Source organism: Camellia sinensis, chromosome 14 (assembly GCF_055761805.1).
Source record: "Camellia sinensis isolate YWXY chromosome 14, ASM5576180v1, whole genome shotgun sequence".
Lineage (NCBI taxonomy): Eukaryota > Viridiplantae > Streptophyta > Magnoliopsida > Ericales > Theaceae > Camellia > Camellia sinensis.
Window position 1 is genome coordinate 69,018,870 of NC_138974.1, and position 20,354 is coordinate 69,039,223.

At 32.4% G+C, this 20,354-nt stretch overlaps 1 protein-coding gene across 1 annotated transcript; it reads right to left on the minus strand.

The window, feature by feature from the left end:
• Nucleotides 1–17,216: 17,216 nt before the first annotated feature.
• On the minus strand, nt 17,217–18,890 carry LOC114261383 (uncharacterized). The gene has a single exon (XM_028201652.2). It carries the CDS (start codon nt 18,277–18,279, stop codon nt 17,353–17,355), a length of 927 nt encoding a protein of 308 aa, XP_028057453.1. The 5' UTR covers nt 18,280–18,890; the 3' UTR covers nt 17,217–17,352.
• Between the last annotated feature and the right edge of the window lie 1,464 nt (nt 18,891–20,354).

A 20,354-nucleotide genomic window follows, 5' to 3' on the forward strand; every position in this document is an offset into this window, starting at 1 on the left:
GGTCGACCCGTAGGAGGATCGGTGGGAAGAAAAACCGGTGGAGAAGGAGGTGTGGCCATGAGAGGTGGACCTTCAGGGAGAGCAGGCTGGATGGGATCAGGAGTGAGCAATGGCGTCTCGATGAAGGAGGAACCTGTATCAAAATCATCAGAGAAAAGATCTATGGAAGGATTAGTAAACAGTACATTAGTGGAAAGTGCGGGTAAGTGAAAGGAGGATAACGAGGAAAACATTTGGTGCTCCCAGAAAACGACATGTCGAGAGATACAAAGACGTTTAGAGAGAGGATCCCAATAGCGAAAGCCTTTATGTTCAATTCCATACCCAAGAAAGCAACAAAGACGAGAACGAGGTTCAAGCTTGGTGTGTTCATGGGATTGAAGCAGAACAAAGCAGGCAGAGCCAAAAACCCGAAGATTGGCGTAAGGAGGGGGAGTGCCATGCAGACGTTTAAAGGGAGTTTGATTATGGATGACAGAAGTAGGAGCATAATTGATAGTGTAAACAGCAGTGAGGACAGCTTCCCCTCAAAAGTTTTCAGGGCAGGAAGAAGATAGAAGGAGAGCGCGAGTAGTGTCAAGAATATGCCTATCTTTCCGTTCAGCGCGGCCATTTTGCTGGGACGTGCCAGCACAGGAACGATGAGCCAGTGTACCATGATGCTGAAAAAAGGAAAGGAATCTGAATCCCGATATTCCATAGGATTGTCAGAGCGAAAAATTTTGATGGCTTTGGAGAATTGGGTGTGGACCATTTGGGCAAATCTATAATAAATGTGTTTAAGTTCAGACCTATTTTTCATGAGAAAAAGCCAAGTAAACCGGGAAAAATCATCAATAAAAACAACAAAATAGCGAGATCCCCCTATAGTAGTAATAGGGGAGGGGCCCCAAATATCCGAATGTATAAGATCAAAAGGTGCAAGGGAAACATAAGTACTTTTATTAAATGATAAAGCAGGTTATTTGGCAAGTTGACAGGGTATACAATCGAAATTATCTAGAATTACATGACCTAATTGTCCATTAGAAACCAAAGACTTTAAGCAATTAACAGAAATATGCCCTAAGCGACAATGCCAAAGATGAAAGGGAGATAATGAGGAAGTAGATGCAAGAGCAGCGATCTGAGGAGAGGCAGGAACATGAAGGTGAATGAGTTCATAGAGACGTCTATGCTTACGGCCGATCCCAATAGTATGCCCCGTCTGAGGGACCTGTACCAAACAATCAGTAACAGAAAATGTGACAATTAGACCAAGTTCACATAATTGACCAATAGAAATAAGGTTTAAGGTGAGAGCAGGGATATGATAAACTTGAGGTATAGATAAAGAAGATGTGGAAACAGTACCAACATGACAGACAGACATGAGGGAACCATCAGCAGTATGAATTGAGGGAATATGAGGAGATGAGGAGAAGGAAGAAAATATAGTAGAACTTGAGGTCATATGATTACAACAGGCAGAGTCAAAATACCAAGAAGAGTTACTTGGGATCACAGACAAAGTAGTAGGAGGAGGTGTACTAGAAGGGGAGATAAGATGTTTGAGCATGGCCTCTACATCCGTTGGAGAAAAGTGAGGAGGAAACGGAGCAGGTGACTCAGAGAACCCCTCAGAGGCAGCAGCAGCAGCGTGATGAGACTGATTCCCGGAAGCAGCAGCAGCAGCAGTGTGATGAGACTGATTCCCGGAACGATGAAAGCTCCCCCGGGAAGAGCCACCACGAGAGAAAGTGGCTATTGGAGGATGATCGGGATGGATTGCGAAAACAATCTTGTTGTAGATAACCAGGACCAAGTTTGTTGCAGTAGCGGTAGGATCTGACGGGGCAATTGACCAGGAGATGGATTGAAGGAAGGCCCCGATTTTGACAATAGAGGCAGGCAGTGATCCGCTGGGTAAATGATGGCCGGTACGGAGGAGTGGCAAGAACAGAGTCCACATGATGAGTTTGAAGAGTACCGAGACAAGTCTCCTCTGATAGCAACTCAGAAATTGCTTGTTCAAGAGTGGGCAATGGATGGGGATGAAGCAGAAAGGCATGTACGGGCTCAAAAGAGGAAGTAAGAGCCATGAGAAAGTGCACCAACCTTTGCTGGTTGCGATAGATAGTAAATAAAACAGCATCTTCTTGGCCATGCCAAGTTGGTTCTGAAAGAGTAAGCTGATCCCAAACAGAGTACATTTGAGAAATGAAGTCATTAATGGACTGAGTGAATTCTTGGCGCATGCGGTGAAGTTGGTTCTGAAGTTGATATTGATGGGCAAGACCAGTAGGCTGGTATCGTTCTTTAAAAAAATCCCAGATGTCTTTTGCAGGAGTAGTTATAGAGTCAAGCTGAAAGCGACCAAACTGAAGACTGATAGAGGTAACAGAGGTATTACGAAACCAGGTAATGATTTGGTAATTCTTACTATCCTATTCCTTAAGTTGGTCTTCATATGTAGCAGTAGTTTCATTAGTGTCACTGTCTTTCACCATTTTGGTCACATCCCCGGTGACAATTCGCCAGAGCTTCTTTTCTTTGAGGAAAGAAGACATGGCTTGGGTCCACAGAACATAGTTTAAACCATTCAAAATAATAAAAATGGGATGTGAGGCATCATGACGATCCATAATACTAGTTGAGTCGGGCTAAATTAATAGAAATATACTTGTAGGAGCAAAATTAGATAAAACAGAGTGTACCAATGAGTCCGGAAGGTCGAAAATAACTAGGAAAGATGTGCTGTGTAAAGATGATGTCAGCAGAATGCAAGATGATGTCAGCGGCGCACGTTAGCAAAACTGGCGCACGCGCGGCTCACAATAGCAGGATGGCGCAGGCGGGTGCACAATAGTGAAACGGCACAGGCACGGCTCACGGTAGAGGGATGGAGCACGGGAGTGCACGGTAACAGGCGCGGCCCACGAAGGAGCAGACCTGAAGGCGCGTGTGAGAATGGCGACGTAAGAAGAGACGCGCCGATCACAAAGGAGGCGCGTGAGAGCGCGTGAAGGAGTTTCTGATGACGTGCGTGGTGCCGTTGGAATCGTAAGGAGATTCCTAGCTGTTTGGTGTAGTTCCACTATGTACGGAACTAAACACCAAAATTGAAAAATGCCAGAATTGTATACCTAGGCTCTGATACCATGAAACAATAATTTGATAGAGAGAGAGAGGATAGAGAGAGAGAGAGACACACACACACACACACACACTGAATTGTCTGTAATTGTGTATATAAGTTTACAAAGAGAATGCACTCTCTTTATAAAGAGGATATGATGCATTGGATGCCCATCGAAAGCATAAAGCATTTACAATATAAAAGATAAAGTGCTAAAGCTATAATGCTAAGCTATGATGCTATAACAGCTATTAACAATTATACACTAACAATAGTTGTTAGCATGGAAATCGGGTTTTTAACTTCCAGATAAAATTCATTTTTTAAAAAAAATTCATTTTTAAATGTATTTTTTTAAATGCATTTGAATGCAGACAACTTCCAAATGAAATTCATTTTTGAACTTCCAGATGCAGAAATTCATTTTTGAACTTCCAGATGCAGACAACTTCCAGATGGTCGGCAGAAAGGGCCAAAAAAAGTTTGGTGAAGAAGATCTGAACAAAACCCAAAATGAAGGAAGAGGGGAAATAGGAAAAATTGTTTGCATTGCAATGTGATTTCTGTTGCACACGAGTAGGTGAAGCTAAGTACGAAGATCAGCTACTAAAGACGAACAGAGAAAAAAAAATTACAGGGGAGAACTATTGTAAATTAGGTTGCAGATCGGTGAAGATAAATTTCAGAGGATGGTGTTTGGCAACTGTACCTTAGTAGGTTGTCGACGATCGGCTACTTCGTCTTCCGTAACAGTGCCGCCGGAGAGGTGCTCAACCTATTTCGGTCAAAGCGTCCAGGTAGAGAGGGGTTCTGTGAGAGTTTTTTGAGATATGGAGATGAATGTCATGGTGCGAAATAGGTTGAGCAACGGAGGGTGATTTCGTCATTTTACCCACAAAGTGCCATACAGCTGGACCTACCTGATTGACTCAGCTACAGTGCTTGTTTTTTGAATTTTTTTCCGTGGTGAATAAAATCTGAGGCAACCCGGGTTCCCAAACACAATACACCATTTTTTTGCTTCAATAGTTTAAGAGGATCGGTCGGATCAGAACCTCACCCAGTCACCGATTCAACTGGTTGAATAGGGCAGTCAATTCAAATTTCAAAACCTTGTATTGAAGAATCAGAATGGCCATGACCCAAACAGAAATAAGCTCAAATCGGCCCAACAACTGACATAAGGGAATATTTGGAAACCAAACATTTTAGCAAAAACGTTATTACATATTACTAAATTATTTTTCCTATTTTTTTGCACGTCTGATTAATTAAAAATATTATTAAAAAAACTTAATTTCCAAATGAGCACTAAATGGAGTTACAAGGAAGCTTAAAGGTATGGCTTCGTTTGGGAAGCCTAAGTTGGGACTTTTTTTAACTATTTTAGTTATAAAAAATAAAATAGATTTTTTAGTTTAATAAGACAAAATATCACATCCAATCCATAATTATTACATTTCTTTTCTCAAAAAAAATCAAAAAACCAAAAGCCCTTCTTAAACCAGGCTTTTTAGTCTCAGGCTAAAATAGTCAAAAAAATCAAAAAGTCAAAAAGTTAACCCACTTCCTAAACGAATGTAATTTTTTTTTTTTACCAAACATTATCAAATTTTCAATTGTTATATTTTCATTTCAATTTGATGAAATTTAAAAAAAAAAAATCAGGATTGAAGATGATTTTTTTTTTGGTACTTACGTATATGTCCTAATAAGTGGACTTATTGTCTAATAGGTCTTATGAGAAAATTGTCATAAAAAAAGTTACTAATTGTAAGTTTTATCGATAATTTATAAAAATCATGACAAAAAAAATCATCAATTGTCAATTTTTAGCAACATATATAAAAAATTGTCACAAAAAAATTATTTTTAGCGACAATTTTACCAAGACTTATTTTCAATAGAACTTTATGAGAATTAAATTCAACTATTAGGACCTATTGATAGTTTACTTTTTTTTTATATATTAAAAATGATAAAAACAAATTTATAGGATGCGTTTGCAATTTTTCAAAAAAATTTAACAGTTCTGCTACATAGCTTGAAATTTTCGAGCTCAAAATTGGCTCGAATCCAAAATGATGTTATTTTGGATTTTTTTTTCCTCGTTTTTTTGAAGATAAAGATGAAGAAGAAGAAGAAGAAAAAAAAAAAGAGAAGAGGGAGCAGTTGGTGAATACATTAATCAACACATCATCATCATCAACAACAAGATCTTCACCAAAATCATTATCAACACATCATCAACAGCCATTCATGTTCAGATCCAAAAAAAAAAAAAAAAAAATCAACAACTTCATCAACACATCGTCATCAACAACAACAATATCTTCATCAACATCATCATCATCATTATCATCATCAACACATCATCATCAGCTAACAAATTTTTTTTCCCTCCATTTTCCGATCTATTAGAAGAAAAAAAAAAGAAAAGAAAAGAAAAAAAAAAGTAGAGAAACAGAGTCTGAAAGTGGCGATCGGCGATCAATGCTATCACATGTCTTCTTCTATTCCTCCTTCTCTTCATCTTGTCTTTCTCTTCTCTTCTCTTCTTCTCTTTTCTCCCCTCTCTCTCTCTCTCTCGCCTCTATCTGTATTTAAAAGCAAGAAAAGAAGAAAAAAAAGAAAAGAAAAGAAAACCCAAAACGATATCGTTTTAGATTTCGAGCCAATTTGAGCCCAATATATTCAAGTTACGAATCATTTTTCAAAATCTAAAAAGAGAGAGAGAATAAATACTAGTATGTTCGATCAAGTTTTTAATCAAATTTTAGTAAAATTTGATGAGCGAGAGAGAGTAAAGGATTGGAAGTTACTGTTCTTCAAAGAATTTCATATGCACAATGTTCCAAATTAATAACAAGGGCCTAATAATTACATGGTCTTAAATACAATAAAATAATAGAAAATAATAACATGTCATTGAAGACACTATCACTTGATCTTCCAGATAATTTTTGCCCTGAAAGACTTCTCAACTAAAAATACACATGATGAAGTTCAATTAATTGCTCACTTCCTTTTAAACTCAATTATTTATGTCTTTTAATAGTAACCTGTGTCTTTGAGTAGTCATAGCACCTTGACCTTGTCCACAAAACCACCACTTGGTTTTTAAAAATTGACGGGTTATTTTGAATGTTTTAAATAAGTATATTTTTTAAATTTTTATAAAATATGAGTTGAGTTTGAAATGATGTGGTAGAGAAATGATGTGATTTAAATAAGATAATGTGATTTAAATAGGATAATGACTTTTTAACTTGTTTAGTATATACCAAACAAGGCTATTTTATAGCATATCAAGTACAACTTCTACGCAATTCTTCTCCTTCTACGGCAGTCAAGAAACTATGGGTGTGTTTGGTAACGTTTACATTTTCATTTTATATTTAAAAAAATTTTATAAACTGATTTTTGTTTATTTTTAGAAAAACATAAACTACAAATGCGTTTGGTAATTGACAAAATATTTTAAAAAATATAAAAATATAAAAAAGAGTGAAAAATGACAAGTGGCGGCGGAAGACGGTGGTGGAAAGTGGTGACGGTGGGTAGTTGGAGGTGATGGGTGGTAGCGGGTGGGTAGTGGTGGTGGGTGGGTGGGTGACGGTGGCCGGTGGTGGTGGCAGCCGGTGGTGGGTGGTGGTGGCAGGTGGGTGGCGGATGGCGAGTAGTAGTAGTGGTGGGTAGGTGGCGGGTGGTGGTGGTGGGTGGGTGGGTAGCTGGTGGTGATTGGTGGTGGCGGCTAGGTGGTGGGTGGCGGATGGCGGGTGGTGGTGGTGGCGGGTGGTGGTGGTGGTGGGTGGGTGACGGTGGCGGATGGTGGTGGCAGGTGGGTGGCGGATGGCGGGTGGTGGTGGGTGAGTGGGTGACGGTGGCGGGTGGTCGGTGGTAACGAGTGGGTGGTGGGTGGTGGTGGTGGTGGGTAGGTGGCGGTGGGTGGTGGCGGGTGGTAAGTGGTAGCGAATGGGTGGTGGTGGTGGCATGTGGCAGGTGGGTGGTGGTGGGTGGTGGGTGGGTGGCTGGTGGTGGTGGTGGTGGGTGGCTGGTGGTGGTAGGTGGTGGATAGTGGTGGCAGGTGGATGGTGAGTGGTGGTGGCAAGTAGGTGGCGGGTGGTGGTAGTGGGTGGTGGATGGTAGGTAGGTGGTGGATGGTGGTGGCTGGTGGGTGGTAAGTGGTGGTGGCAGGTGGTGGTGGGGGGTGGGTGGTAGTGGCGGAAGACGGTGGTGGAAAATGGTGGCGGGTGGTGGCTAGTGTTAGGTGGTAAAAAAAAAAAAACTCAAAACTCAAAACGGAAACAAATTTTTTGTGTTTTCATTTTCTGGCCGAATTTATAAACTGAGACCACTGATTTATAAATCAAAAATTTTATCAAACAAGTTTTTATTTTGAGTTTTTAAAATTTTTGTAAATATAAACAAAAAATTGAAAACGTAAGTGTTACCAAACGGCACCTATCCGTTTAATTTTACTTTTATTTTTTTTGATCAGTGAAAGTTAGTTGTTAGTAGTTAAATTAATACCTATGAGAGTTAGCATCTCCATCTTATGCAAACCACTAAATACTTGTCCCCTTAATTCAACTTCTTTTAGGAAGAATTAAATCCATAACCTCCCCTAAAAACTAAATCTTTATGAAAGTCATGGTGGCCAACTAATCTAACCTAGTTGGTTTAATTTTACTTTTATTACTAAAACATATTTTATCCAGAATAAATTTTCAAATTTTGAATAAACTTGAAAAATCATATTATTTAAATTTGAATTCATTTGTGCAAAACAAATTAGACAATTTTCTGAAAAATTTATAGAACCTATAAAATCTTAGAATTGTTGGAGGTGAATACAGTAAAGAAAACAATGCGAAGTTGTCTTCATTTTCAACTTAGCCACAAGGTCTTTCACATTGAGGCAATCAGTAATTGTAATTTATTTTTTTTTCATTTTGACTTTAATAATGGATCCAGATTGTCTTCGGTCTGTAAAGTCGACTGAATGATATTATTTAGACTCGTAGATCTTACCATAGGTCTAATTTCAATAATCTAAACAAATTTATACTGATATTTTTAGATAATTTGAACTTGAAATTTGACCTCTCATTTTTTAGTTATTATTATTAGGCCAATCTTTTGAGATTAATGTATGACCTCTTATGCTCCTCATAAATAAATAAAATTAAAATGAAAAAGAAAACAAAACTAACTTTGGAAAGGGCACATCGCTAAAAAATTTAGAAGTCCATGTGCATCTGCTGATGGTGGTGGAGGCTCTGTGTGGCTTCCACTTATTGATTTTGTTGTCATTTGTTTTTATCACTTGTTTAAAAAGTCTTTAAAAGCCTTCCTTTTTTCTTAATCAATCATACATCATTCACGAGCACGCAACCGAAAAAAAAAGAAAAAGAAAAAAGGGGACACAAAATTTAAGAAATTAGTATTATATATTGAGTTATATTAGAAATTTTAAATATTTTCTCAAATATTTTATCAAATTTTTATATGAATGTAGGACCATATACATATTAATTTATGAAAGTCTTATCTCATGTGAAAAGTTTAGTAAAATATTTAGAATACATAATATTTTTTTATATATATCTTAACGAGTAGGAAGGTGATTAGATTAGGCTAAGGTGGAGTCAATAACAATTAGATTGGCATCGTTAATGACTGGCACACGGAAAGACTACACGTAAAGACCAGCTCAGCATCAAGACTGACCCATTATGTCAACAGAAAAAAACTAAGGCTCCGTTTGGGAAGAAAAAAACTAAGTTTTTTTGGTTAAAATAGTCACAAAAAATAAAATAGGCTATTTTAGTCATAAAAAATAAAACATTAAATCTAACTTATAATCATTACAATCCTCTCTCACAAAAAAAGTCAAAAAAGCTAAAAAGCCCTTCCCAAACCAGGCTAAAATAGCCCAGGCTAAAATAGTCAAAAAGTAAAAAAGTCAAAAAACCAACCCACTTCCCAAACGGAGGCTAAGTGTTTTTCGTAAAAGAAAATTTTCTACTTCCAAAATGTGGAAAACAATTTAGGTCTATTTTAGAAGGAAAATGTTTGGTAGCTCAAAATTTTGTGGCTCAAATGGCTCAAATCTGTCAAAACGACGTCGTTTTACACTCAAAATCTGTCAAAACGATGTTATTTTTAATTTTGGTTAAAAAATTATTATAAATTGTTATATTATTCTCTTTATTTTTTTACAAATTTTTTCGTAAGAAGTCAAAAAATTACTAAAATAACCTATTCTCAAACGAAACCTATTTATTTTTTTAAGTTTTTGAATCATATCATCACATCTCTATTTTTTTTTTTAATGTTCTTTTTTCTTTAAAAAAATTAAAAAATTATTTTTTAGCTTATTTATCAAAGTAGCCCTTAGAATTTAAAATCTTATCAACATCACTACCATTATCATTTGGCTATTACCACAATCACATCATCGCCAATCCCACTATTATTACCATCATCACCACTATCATAACCTTATCATTGCCGCTACTCCACCACATTCAACATTAAAAAAAAATTTGTGTCATATTATCTCTTTATTTTTTTATATATTTTTTTAGAATTTTTTATAAAAAAAAATCAAAAAATTAGCTTTTAACCTATTTTTCAAAACAACCCTAATACAATCACTAGAACATTAGTTTCTAATCATAACTAAGTATAGAAAAAAAAATTATGAAAATAATAATATTTTCATAGAAAAAGAAAAATTCATAAAAAAATGGGAAATGTAAATAATGTCTTTAATTTCAACCATTGATCAAGCTAACGATTAAGTAAGCAGGACTTAAATAGATTTAAATCCCTAACAAATCAATCCAACGATAGCAGGACTTAAGTAGATTTATGTGTTTGTTTGGACGGATTGGATAAGGGAAAATTGTAATCCATCAGATTGTTAGTCTTGGAGACATTGTCTCCGGACTATTTGGTTAAACTAGATTTGCATTCTATATTTGTTTAGTCATGAGATTAGATGCCTGGATTAGACTATTTTTAGTGAATTCAATATTTGGTTGGACAGACTGGATAAAGATAAATGTTTAAAAGACTTTTTTACCCTTGCAATTTATATTTTTTATTTAATATATAATTTTAAATTTGTAATCTATAATTTATAATTTATAATTTAACAACACTAAAAAATTTAAATTTATAAGGCCATAATTTTTAATTTATTATTTTCAATTAAATTAAATTTATAATTTATATTTTTTATTTAATATATAATTTTAAATTAACAACACTAATTTTTTTTATTTAATATATAATTTTTTAACAACACTAAAAAAATTTAATTTATAAGGCCATAATTTTTGATTTATTGTTTTTAATTAAATTAAATTTATAATTTATATTTTTTATTTAATATATAATTTTAAATTGACAAAACTAAACAAATAATCTATAAATGTTTAAAAAATTATCTTACCATTTTCCAATTGTTTATTAAGTAATATCATGAGAGTAAGATGGACATTTCACACATTAGTCCCATGGGATACCAATCCCATGGAAATAATCACATCCCTCCTCCTAGGATAGAGTAATTCCTCATATGAGGGACTAATAGTCCGGAGAGACTATTAATTCAGAGCAAAAAAATTGAACCAAATAATAAACTATTAATCCGAATTGACTAATAATCCAATCCAAATAATCCCTCAAAACAACCACACTCTTATATCCCAACAAATCAATCCAAAGATTACCACAAGATAGTACCTTGACAACCTGTTGAGACAAGCCATTCATTAGATCTTATTTTCTTTAAAACCTTTTAGGTAAATTCTAAATATACTTTTTAAAGTTTGCTTAAAAAATAATTTGCTTTATTTGTTTATGGAAATTACATTATGTCCTCTGAAGTTTCCAATTTTATAACAAATAACTCATTTTATTAATAAATTATCAAATCAACTAATAGTTTTTAACGATTGCAGAAATTTATTTTAATTAATAATTTAGGTAATTTTATCATTGTATAATAGAGTAGTTAAGAATTTTATTTTTTAGTTAATTCTATCAAATAAAAAATTCTGACAATGAGATATTTTTAATTTTTTAAACTACAAAAAGTAATCCGTATTTTAAGCAAATCTCAAAAGTGTATTTATAATTTACTCAAGCTTTTTAATATCAGAAAGTAATAGACTTCGTTTAGAAAGTGAGTTGGCATTTTGACTTTTTAATTTTTTTTAGCCTAAGGCTAAAAAGCCTCGTTCGGGTTGAAATTTTTTTGAATTTTTTGACTTTTGTTAGAAAAAAAATGAAATGATTGTAATTTAGATGTGACATTTAATTTTATTAACTTTTAATTTATTTTTTCTTTTTATGACTATTTTAGTCTAATAGCCCCATGCTAAACGTGGGCATGAAATCTTTGGCAAGCATCACACCATATTCGACCTAAGATAATAGAAAGAATTGTCATTGTTTTATTTAATTATTTTTTATAATCGAGAACTTATTCTGAACGCATATTTTAGAAAAATAAATTCAAAATATAAAGGCAACTCCTTAAGCCAATGAATTAGACAAACACGAAAAGATTTAACGAGAACTATTGTCTGATATGTATCATCAAAATTACTTTATATAGTTGATTTTGCAACATGTTGTGAATTAGACTATACACTCATAATTATTACTTAGAAATTTATTCAAAATCGTCAATTTATAATTCAAAATCATTCTATGAATAGAGTATACAATACATAGCGGGTGTTTGGGAAATGAATTTTTATGTAGATTTTTTTAGTTGGAGGATATTATAGGAGAAATTTTTTTTTGTGTTTAGAAACATAGTTGGGTTTTTTTTGTGGTTGGATGTGATGTTTGTGAAAGAAAAAATGAAATGATTATGAGGTTTGATGTGATATTTTGTTTGAATTTGTTTTTTTTTAATTTTGCAAAAATTTTGTCTTTTAGTAAAAAAAATATAAAAAAAAAAACCCAAAAAAATTATTACCAAACACCGCCACAATCAAATCTCAACTGCACTTTTATGCCCAATATTCGAGTCATAGAGTTTTTCATAAGCTATATGTATTCTTAATGTTTTTTAATTGTATTTAGGTGAATGATTAAAGTTGGAGAGGATCAAGTCTTGTGAGAGAGGAGAGACAAAGGAGGGAAAGAGAACATGTGTTCATGTGAGGGTAGAGAAGAGCATAGTAAGTGGTCCTTGGATGGGCGGATGTGTAGAGCCCATCCTATTAAGACTCTTAACTGATTGTATAGATGGTAAGTAGAGGAAGGGGTCCACAGACTTGTTCTGACCCTCACCTCGAATTTGGGGGGCTGTTGTGCAGGACACAGCAGTTACTGTTGTACAGTAAAATAAATTCATTTTAGAATTTATTTTGATAATTTTGATTGTCTATATTTTAAAATACATCAAGTAAAATATATTTATAAAAAATTAGATTCATCTGATATCGTTTCCTATTCATCCACTCATATTTACATTAAATCACAATTATTATTTATTTTAGATACAAATGTGAGTGAATGAAAGGATTAACGATATACGATTAATTTGATTTTTTATAGATATGTTTTACTTGATATATTCTAAAATGTGCACGATTTAAATTATCGAAATAAGGCCTAGTTTGGGAAAACTAAATAAGTGCACTTTTTGACTTTTTATGAAATATGAGTTGGGTTTGGGTTGGGTTTGAAGTGATGTGTTAGAGAGGTGATGTGACTTAAAAAAGATGATGTGACTTAAATAGGATAGTGACTTTTTTGACTTTTTATCTTTTTTCAATCATGCCAAACTTAGCGTAAATCTCAAAATGAACTCATTTAACTATACAACAGTGATTGCTATATACCCAACATAATAACGACTCTATGTCCCCTCACCTCACTCACAACTTGCTGCATTTAAATTTGAAATTTATGACCTGTTGTGTACAAGCCAAACTAACATTATTATTATTATCTTTTTGGGTTGCGACAAAACTCCCTTACATATTCTTCTTCTTATTGAGAATTCGATCCAGTTAATTTCGAAATTTATTTAAAAATAAAATATAAAAATAGAGAGAAATATATGCCAATGTTTGAAGTGGTTAATTTGGTTTAAAGTAATTACTTGTAAGGTGATATAAGTAAAGTTTAAGTCAAATATGCGATAACAATATGTGTGTTTGGTTCCAGTTTTTTGAATTTTTTTTTAAATTTGAGTTTTCTATTTTTCGTATTTTTTTTTTTATTTTTAGTGAATATTTTTAAAATTTTAAGCATTTTTTTACTTTTTTAAATGCACCTTACTTAGATGTATCTAAAAAGTAAAAAATTTATGAAAAAATATTTTAAAAAATTAATAAATACATAAAAATACAAAAAATATATTGAATTCTCATTTGTTTTTGTATTTTTGGTATTTAGTGAATTTTTAAAAGATTTTTTCACAAAAATTATATTTTTTACGTGTATTTATGTCAGGCGTGTCTAAAAATTTTAAAAATTGCTTAAAATATTAAAAAGAATCAGTAAAAACAAAAAAAATACGAAAAATAAGAAAGAAAAATTTTCTGAAAAATATTTTTAAAAAATCAAAAACAAGCAAAGTGAATAGCATTTCTTTTATTTTTAAAAAGTCATTTCAGTTGATAACTGGATATGCGCCCAACATTAGTACTCCACTTATATTTTATGTAGTTGATTAGGATTTCTACTTTTAAAAAAATAAATAAATAAATAAAAAGTGAAAACATAAATTGATACAAAAAAATTATTTTGACAAATTATTTTTGATTTTTTTCCCTCCCAAAAACACTCCCTTTTTAAGAAAAACCTGTAAATTGTTTTCATAATTTTTTAAAAAATATTTGCATGAAATTATAAACAATGGGTATTTTCAAAATTTTCATTCTAGATTTAAATTTAATTTCTTTTTTTGAAAGAATGTTAAACTGTGAGCAACTTTATGCCAAGGTCGCGTGATTACAAACGACATGTCTTTGCTTGTTTTTTTCAGGTTAAAAAGCTCGAGAACCTCACAATCCATACCCACATCAGTCTCCTCAACTTTTTGTCACTTCTCTAGGTTTTGAATATGACTTCTTCCTCTATGCTTCTCCATTTCAAATACAATACTTAGTTTAAAAGTTATCAATTGCTTAACTCAAATATTATACTTAATTTAAAAGTTATCAATATTGTCAAATAAAATTACTTTAGAACTTGTGAAAATAACAACAATCGTTTGTGCTTGTTTTAATTTACTCACAGTAATTGAATCATCTGCGATTTTTGCAATATAAGAATGAATAAATTGAGAAATGGACAAAGGGTAGCAAAAAATTAAAATAAAATAACCAAAAGAAAAAAAGTACACATCTGACATCTTTTATCAAGTAAAGGAAGCCTTGTTTAGTTTGTATTTGAGAAATATATTTTGAGATAAAAAGTACGAAAATTTGTTTGGTTTGATTTTTTTTCAAAAGAGGTTTTGAAAAATTATTTTAAGAGAGAGTTTTGGAAAAAGTGATTGATTTGATGTGTATGAGAGAGAGATTTGTTTGAAAAATTTGTAAACCAAACAAGTTTTGGAAAAATTTTTTGGAAAAATTTGTTTGGTTTAATTACTTTTGAAAACTTATTTGTAGAGAGTTTTTTTCAAAATTTTTTGAGTGGTTTGATAAGGTGTGTGGTTTGATAAGGTAAGTGAGTTGGGTTGGACTGGTTGGGTGATAAAAATATAGTAAGGACTCGTACAAAATTATATGGAATTAATAAATTTTAACGAGCAACCTAACTAATCAGATAAAAATATAGTAAGGACTCGTACAAAACGGTATAAAAGTAACAAATTTTAACCAGCAGCCTAACTGATCAGTTAATTTTATCACCAAACCAGTCCATTCCAATTCACTCACCTTATCAAACCACACAGGCTGAGTTGGTGCGAGATGTCTAATTTTTTAATACACCCTTACACATAACCACCCATGCAGCCAAAAAAAAAAAAAAAAATCGAGGCCTTAATCATTTTTCATAAAAAAATTGGTCTAAAATCGAATTGTCTATCCCCATCCCTCCCTTTTTATTTATTTATTTATTTTTTGGTTCTAAAATTACGTATCTGTCATTGTTAACACCATAAATAGTAATAATATTATTATTATTACTATTATTGCAGAATATGTGACACTTTCTTAATCAATCAGGAGTTAAGAGAAGTTACAAAATTAGTGATCTCGCATGGTGGAACATAGAAGACAATGTGGAAGAAGTTAAAGCACATGTGAAGAATATGATGTATAAAGTGACTTAGTAGAAGACATAGAGGGATACATGGCATTATAGGAATGAAGGTGGAAGAATGGGTAGTTTTATATAGTTATTGGATAGTTATTGCGGGAAGTTTTTTCCCTATAAATAGCCATTGATAGCTACATTTACAGGATCCAAAACCAGATTCAGAAATCAGTCTATTTTACTTTACATTTTTCTTAGTTTTTTACTTTCCAATTCTTTACCTTCTAGTCATTTACTTTCTGCAGTGCATTTCAAATCCTTAGGAGTAGTTTTAGGTTAGTCTGTTCAAAACTATAATTCCCTTCGAAGTTGTGGAAATGCAAAAGTACAATTGTAAACAGTTGTTTACTTAATGAAATTTATTTTCTGATACTGTTCTCTCTCTTCTTCTTTTACTATTGTGATTAGTTCTAAATTTTCTCATAAAATAAGCTACTAGTAAAAGTTATCTTCATTGAGACTAAGAGAATTTCAAAACAGTTATTTGATTAATTGATTGATATTTATTATTTCTGTAAGAATTTATTGGTCCTTACTGATATGTTCAAATTATATTTTTAATCTTAAAAGCCAAAAAACAGCCAACAATCACACAATGCGAGAAAAATTAGCTCGGAACATAGAGACAAATGAGAATGGGGACAGAAAATCTCGTAACCATTAAACTCATATCTGCACTTTGTTTTGTTTTGCTTTTTTATTGTTTGAACTTCATGTGTGCATTTTGCTCTATCTACTTTTGAAGAGAAGTTTTCACACAAACAAAAAATAAGAAGAGAGAATCAGCTGTACATGATTTGTGGTCAAATATGAGCAAATAAAAGGTTTGATATGTTTTTTACACATTGATCATGTAGTGCTTACCAACCCACTTCATGGTGGAAGCATAATAAGACTATATATGTATTATGTAAATGTAGTTTAAGCATAAAACGTCCAAAAGCTCCCAAGCAACATGAATCAGAAGGTCAAGATATCTATACTTTATTATAATTTAATTATAAGAGCAATGTTAAATTTGGTGAAATTATGTCACATTTAAGTTTTTGTTATTAATTAAAAGGGTAAATATATAAAATTATTAATATTAATTAAAGGGTATGTATAAAACATAACTTCATGATTCAAATTAATTTAAAAAACATTCACAATCTTTTTGGGGACTTTGCACTTGTCATAATAGTATGGGAACAGTGCCAGGAGAGGCAATAAAATTGTACTTTCTTAAAAGGTAAATATTAAAAAAATAAAATATAAATAAATTATGAAATTATTACTTTAAAATAATAATTTATTAGGATGATTATTAATTATAAAATTATCACTGTCAAATTATTTATTTCGAATGAATTTCTTTTGAAGAAAAAGATAAAAGAAAAAGCTTTCTCCATAGTAGTCTAGAAAAATATTCAAAATTTAATTCTCAATACTATTTCATATGTATGTGTATATATATATATATATATATCTTTTAAAAACATGCATTGCTAACTCTGATGACATGAACCTAGGAAGAATGTAAACATATGGCATTATCTCAAATGAAGAGTTACATTACCCTTTTGACATTAATGGAAGCACCATCCTCAGGACAAGCAATTTCTAGTTTTGAATGAAAAAAACTGAATACCCAAACAAGTCTACTAGAATTAAGAAACATCATCAATTTGCAAAAGAAGGTTAATTTGTTTTGCCTTGAAAACTCAAGGTACTTTGCCCATAGATGTTGCTGATTACGACATCGCTATATTTTACCCAACAACCAAAGAACTAAGAGAGATCAAAAGCCTACAAACAAACCTCTATTCTCCATTAGGAATTTAGAATAAATACATAGATGTAATGAACCTGTAAATTCCAATAAACAACAAAAATAAAAAAAGGAAAAAAAAATACAAAACCCATTCATGTTGGTTCATGAAGATCTATTGCTGTATGGGTTTGTTGTTATCAAGTGATCTGAATGTTGTTGAAGGGGATGAAGCCAGTGGAAGTACCTGTGAAGTATTTGAATGGGACTGTGGAACTTGTTGATTGAGCTCTCTTTCTCTGTTCTTCCCCCCAACAATGATTCTAATAAAAGAACCATCTCTCTCTTCTGTAGCCACAGATTCTTGGACTTTAAAGGACCTTTTTTCTGCTTCTTCCGTCAATCTTCTCATAAGTTTGTCTTCAGCATCCCTCAAGAACTTGAACTTTGGAGGGGGTGAAGATCTCCACCAGTTCATCTCCACCTCTGTTGATGATTCAAAGAGAGGATTGAAGTTGAACCCATGTTGATTATAAGAATCCAAGCGGTGGTTATGAGGCTTCAATGTTGGTGAAGCCAAGGGGGTGAGAATTGGGGTCTCAACAGCAACAAGAAGGTCACTCAGGCTTTTATTTCTAGACCCTTTTCTGCTTCTATCCCCTCTTGATTTCACATCATCAGCCTCCAAATCTTCCTTTGTTTCTTCCTTGATTGTGAAGAGAAACCTTGGTGGGCCGCAGAGATTGTGCAGCCTCATGAGCTCTGACTCCACAGTTTCCTCGCCAAAGCCTTTCCTCAGCAAGTCCTTGGTTGAACCCAACTCAAGGTCTGGTTCATGCCCATTGTTGGCATCTGGGTCTGTCACTGAATTGGTGACTTGTTGATCAGATTTCCTAGTGCCCAAACAACTGGGTTTCTTCCAGAAAAACAAGAGATAGGAAAGCTCTTTGGCATGGTGGGTGTAATGATGATCTGCAATCCCTCTTCTGTTGGTGGGTCTTCTCTTCCACCACAACAAATAGTAAAGCTCTCCGACAAGGGCAAAGAGGATGCACCCAAATACAAAACTCAAACCAATACCTAATCCACTGAAAGAGGCCATCTTAGCCTAGAAAATCTCATCCAAAAAAAAAAACAATAATCTTGGTTCAAATCTGCTAAAGAATCTCAAAAAACCCTCAATTTATATCAGCAATCAACACTAGACTAAAACTCAAAGAGACAATCAAACAAACAAGTCATGATCAATCTCATTGTCTGTTATGAAAAACAGAGACCTAAAGCTCCAAGAATCAGAAGAACCATAGAAACAGAGAACTGAAGGTTTGTTTCGAGAGAAACTGCTATGATACCCAATTTTCCGAGAAAATCCAAGAGGACCCTCTTTCTTGAACCCACTTCAAAGTAAAAAGAAAATGGCTAAAAGATTCGAATTGAATAGAAAAATCACAAAACCCAGAAAGACCCACCCCCTAAATTCTTCCAATGATCTAACACTCGTTTGATAGAAAAATCACACAACCCAGAATAACCCACTTCTCTACATCACACTACGGAGAGACCCAAAAGTCATGAGTCCTCCAGATAAAGGGCTTTTGTTGCCTAAAACATACGCTGCAAGAGAAAAGGAAACTTTGTGGAAATTCACCGTGTGGACAACAGTGAACTTGGCTTTTAAGCCCAAGATTTCAACTACCCAAAATAAGAGGTTTCTTTGTGAAATTACAAAAAAATCTTCTTGATCTTATAAATGTTTAATTTAAAATTTTTAATTTATTCTTAATTTAATTTATTTTCATTAAGTAAAATTAACGAAAAAATAATATTTTAATCATTAAATTCAAGATAAGTGTGTATAAAATATCTAAAATATTCAATTTTTTTATGTTTAATGACTAAAGTATTCAATTTTTTTAATCAATTTACTTAATAAAAATAAGAAAATAATTTAAATTAAAAAAATAAAAATTTTAGAGTTTAAATTGATAAAATAAAAAATAAAAAATTTATTTTGTTTTAAGGGTCTGACTTTAAATTATTATTATTATTTTTTTATATTTTTTCCATATTTATTTTTCTTCTCTGTATATTTTTATTTTTCATACTTATTTTAAGAGTTGATTTTGAATTTATTTATTCAGTGATCTTTTGAATTTAAAAAAAAATAATGATGTAATAATTTATAACAAATAAATAAACAAGCTGCTAAATGGTACAACAAAACAAAAGAAATGAAAAGCAAAAGACAGAGAGGAATTTAAGGTATTGGGGATGGGGAGGGAGGTACTATACTGCCAAATCTTGTTATGTGTGTGGGGGTGTGGAATTGTTGGAGTGATCACATCCTTCATAGGCAGCTCACATGGCGCTAGCAAAGCATGGGTAATTAATTCAACGATAATGTTACGTAGTTCAAATTTTGTGGTTTAAAAGTGATTTAAATGGTCAAAACGATGTCGTTTTGAGTACAGAACAACATAAAAATGACCAAAACGACGTCGTTTTGGCCATTTGAGCCACTTTTGAGTCACAAAATTTGAGCTACGAGACATTTTCCTTAATTCAAATGGGACATTTAAGATTATTTTGAGAAGATGATTAAAAATTATTTTTTTTTATTTTTTTTTTTATTTTTTTGTGAGAGAGGGAGGTCGATTAAAAGTTGGAAAGTGATTTTTAACTCACTTTTCAAAATAGCTCTTATTTATAAATCTATTTTATCTATCTATCTATCTATCTATCTATCTATCTATATATATATATATATTTTATTTTATTTAAATGATTTTTTTTATATTTTAATAAATTTTACCAGTGATATAGTTATTAAAATATCTCTAATAATAATATTTATATTGATAGTATGGATGTTTCTAGATGTGAACATTCACAATGTAAAAGATGGATGTTCATATCACTAAATTATTAAAGTGTTCAAAAAATATTTGTAAAGACAAAATTATCCATAAAATATATTAAGGCCAAGTTTGGGAAGACTAAAAAAGTGCACTTTTTGTCTTTTTGGACTAAAAAATTGAGGTTGAAAATATGGATGTTTGGGTTAACTTTTTGACTTTTTATTGAAAAATGTGTAATAAAAAATTGTAAAAATTGATTTGTAGAGAAAAATTTGAATTGGGAGTTGTGCAGCCGTAATTGTTGACTTTTGGTGAATAG

Excerpts from the sequence above, each read along its gene's own strand:
- LOC114261383 (XM_028201652.2), bottom strand. The coding sequence starts at position 18,279 with ATGGCCTCTTTCAGTGGATTAGGTATTGGTTTGAGTTTTGTATTTGGG.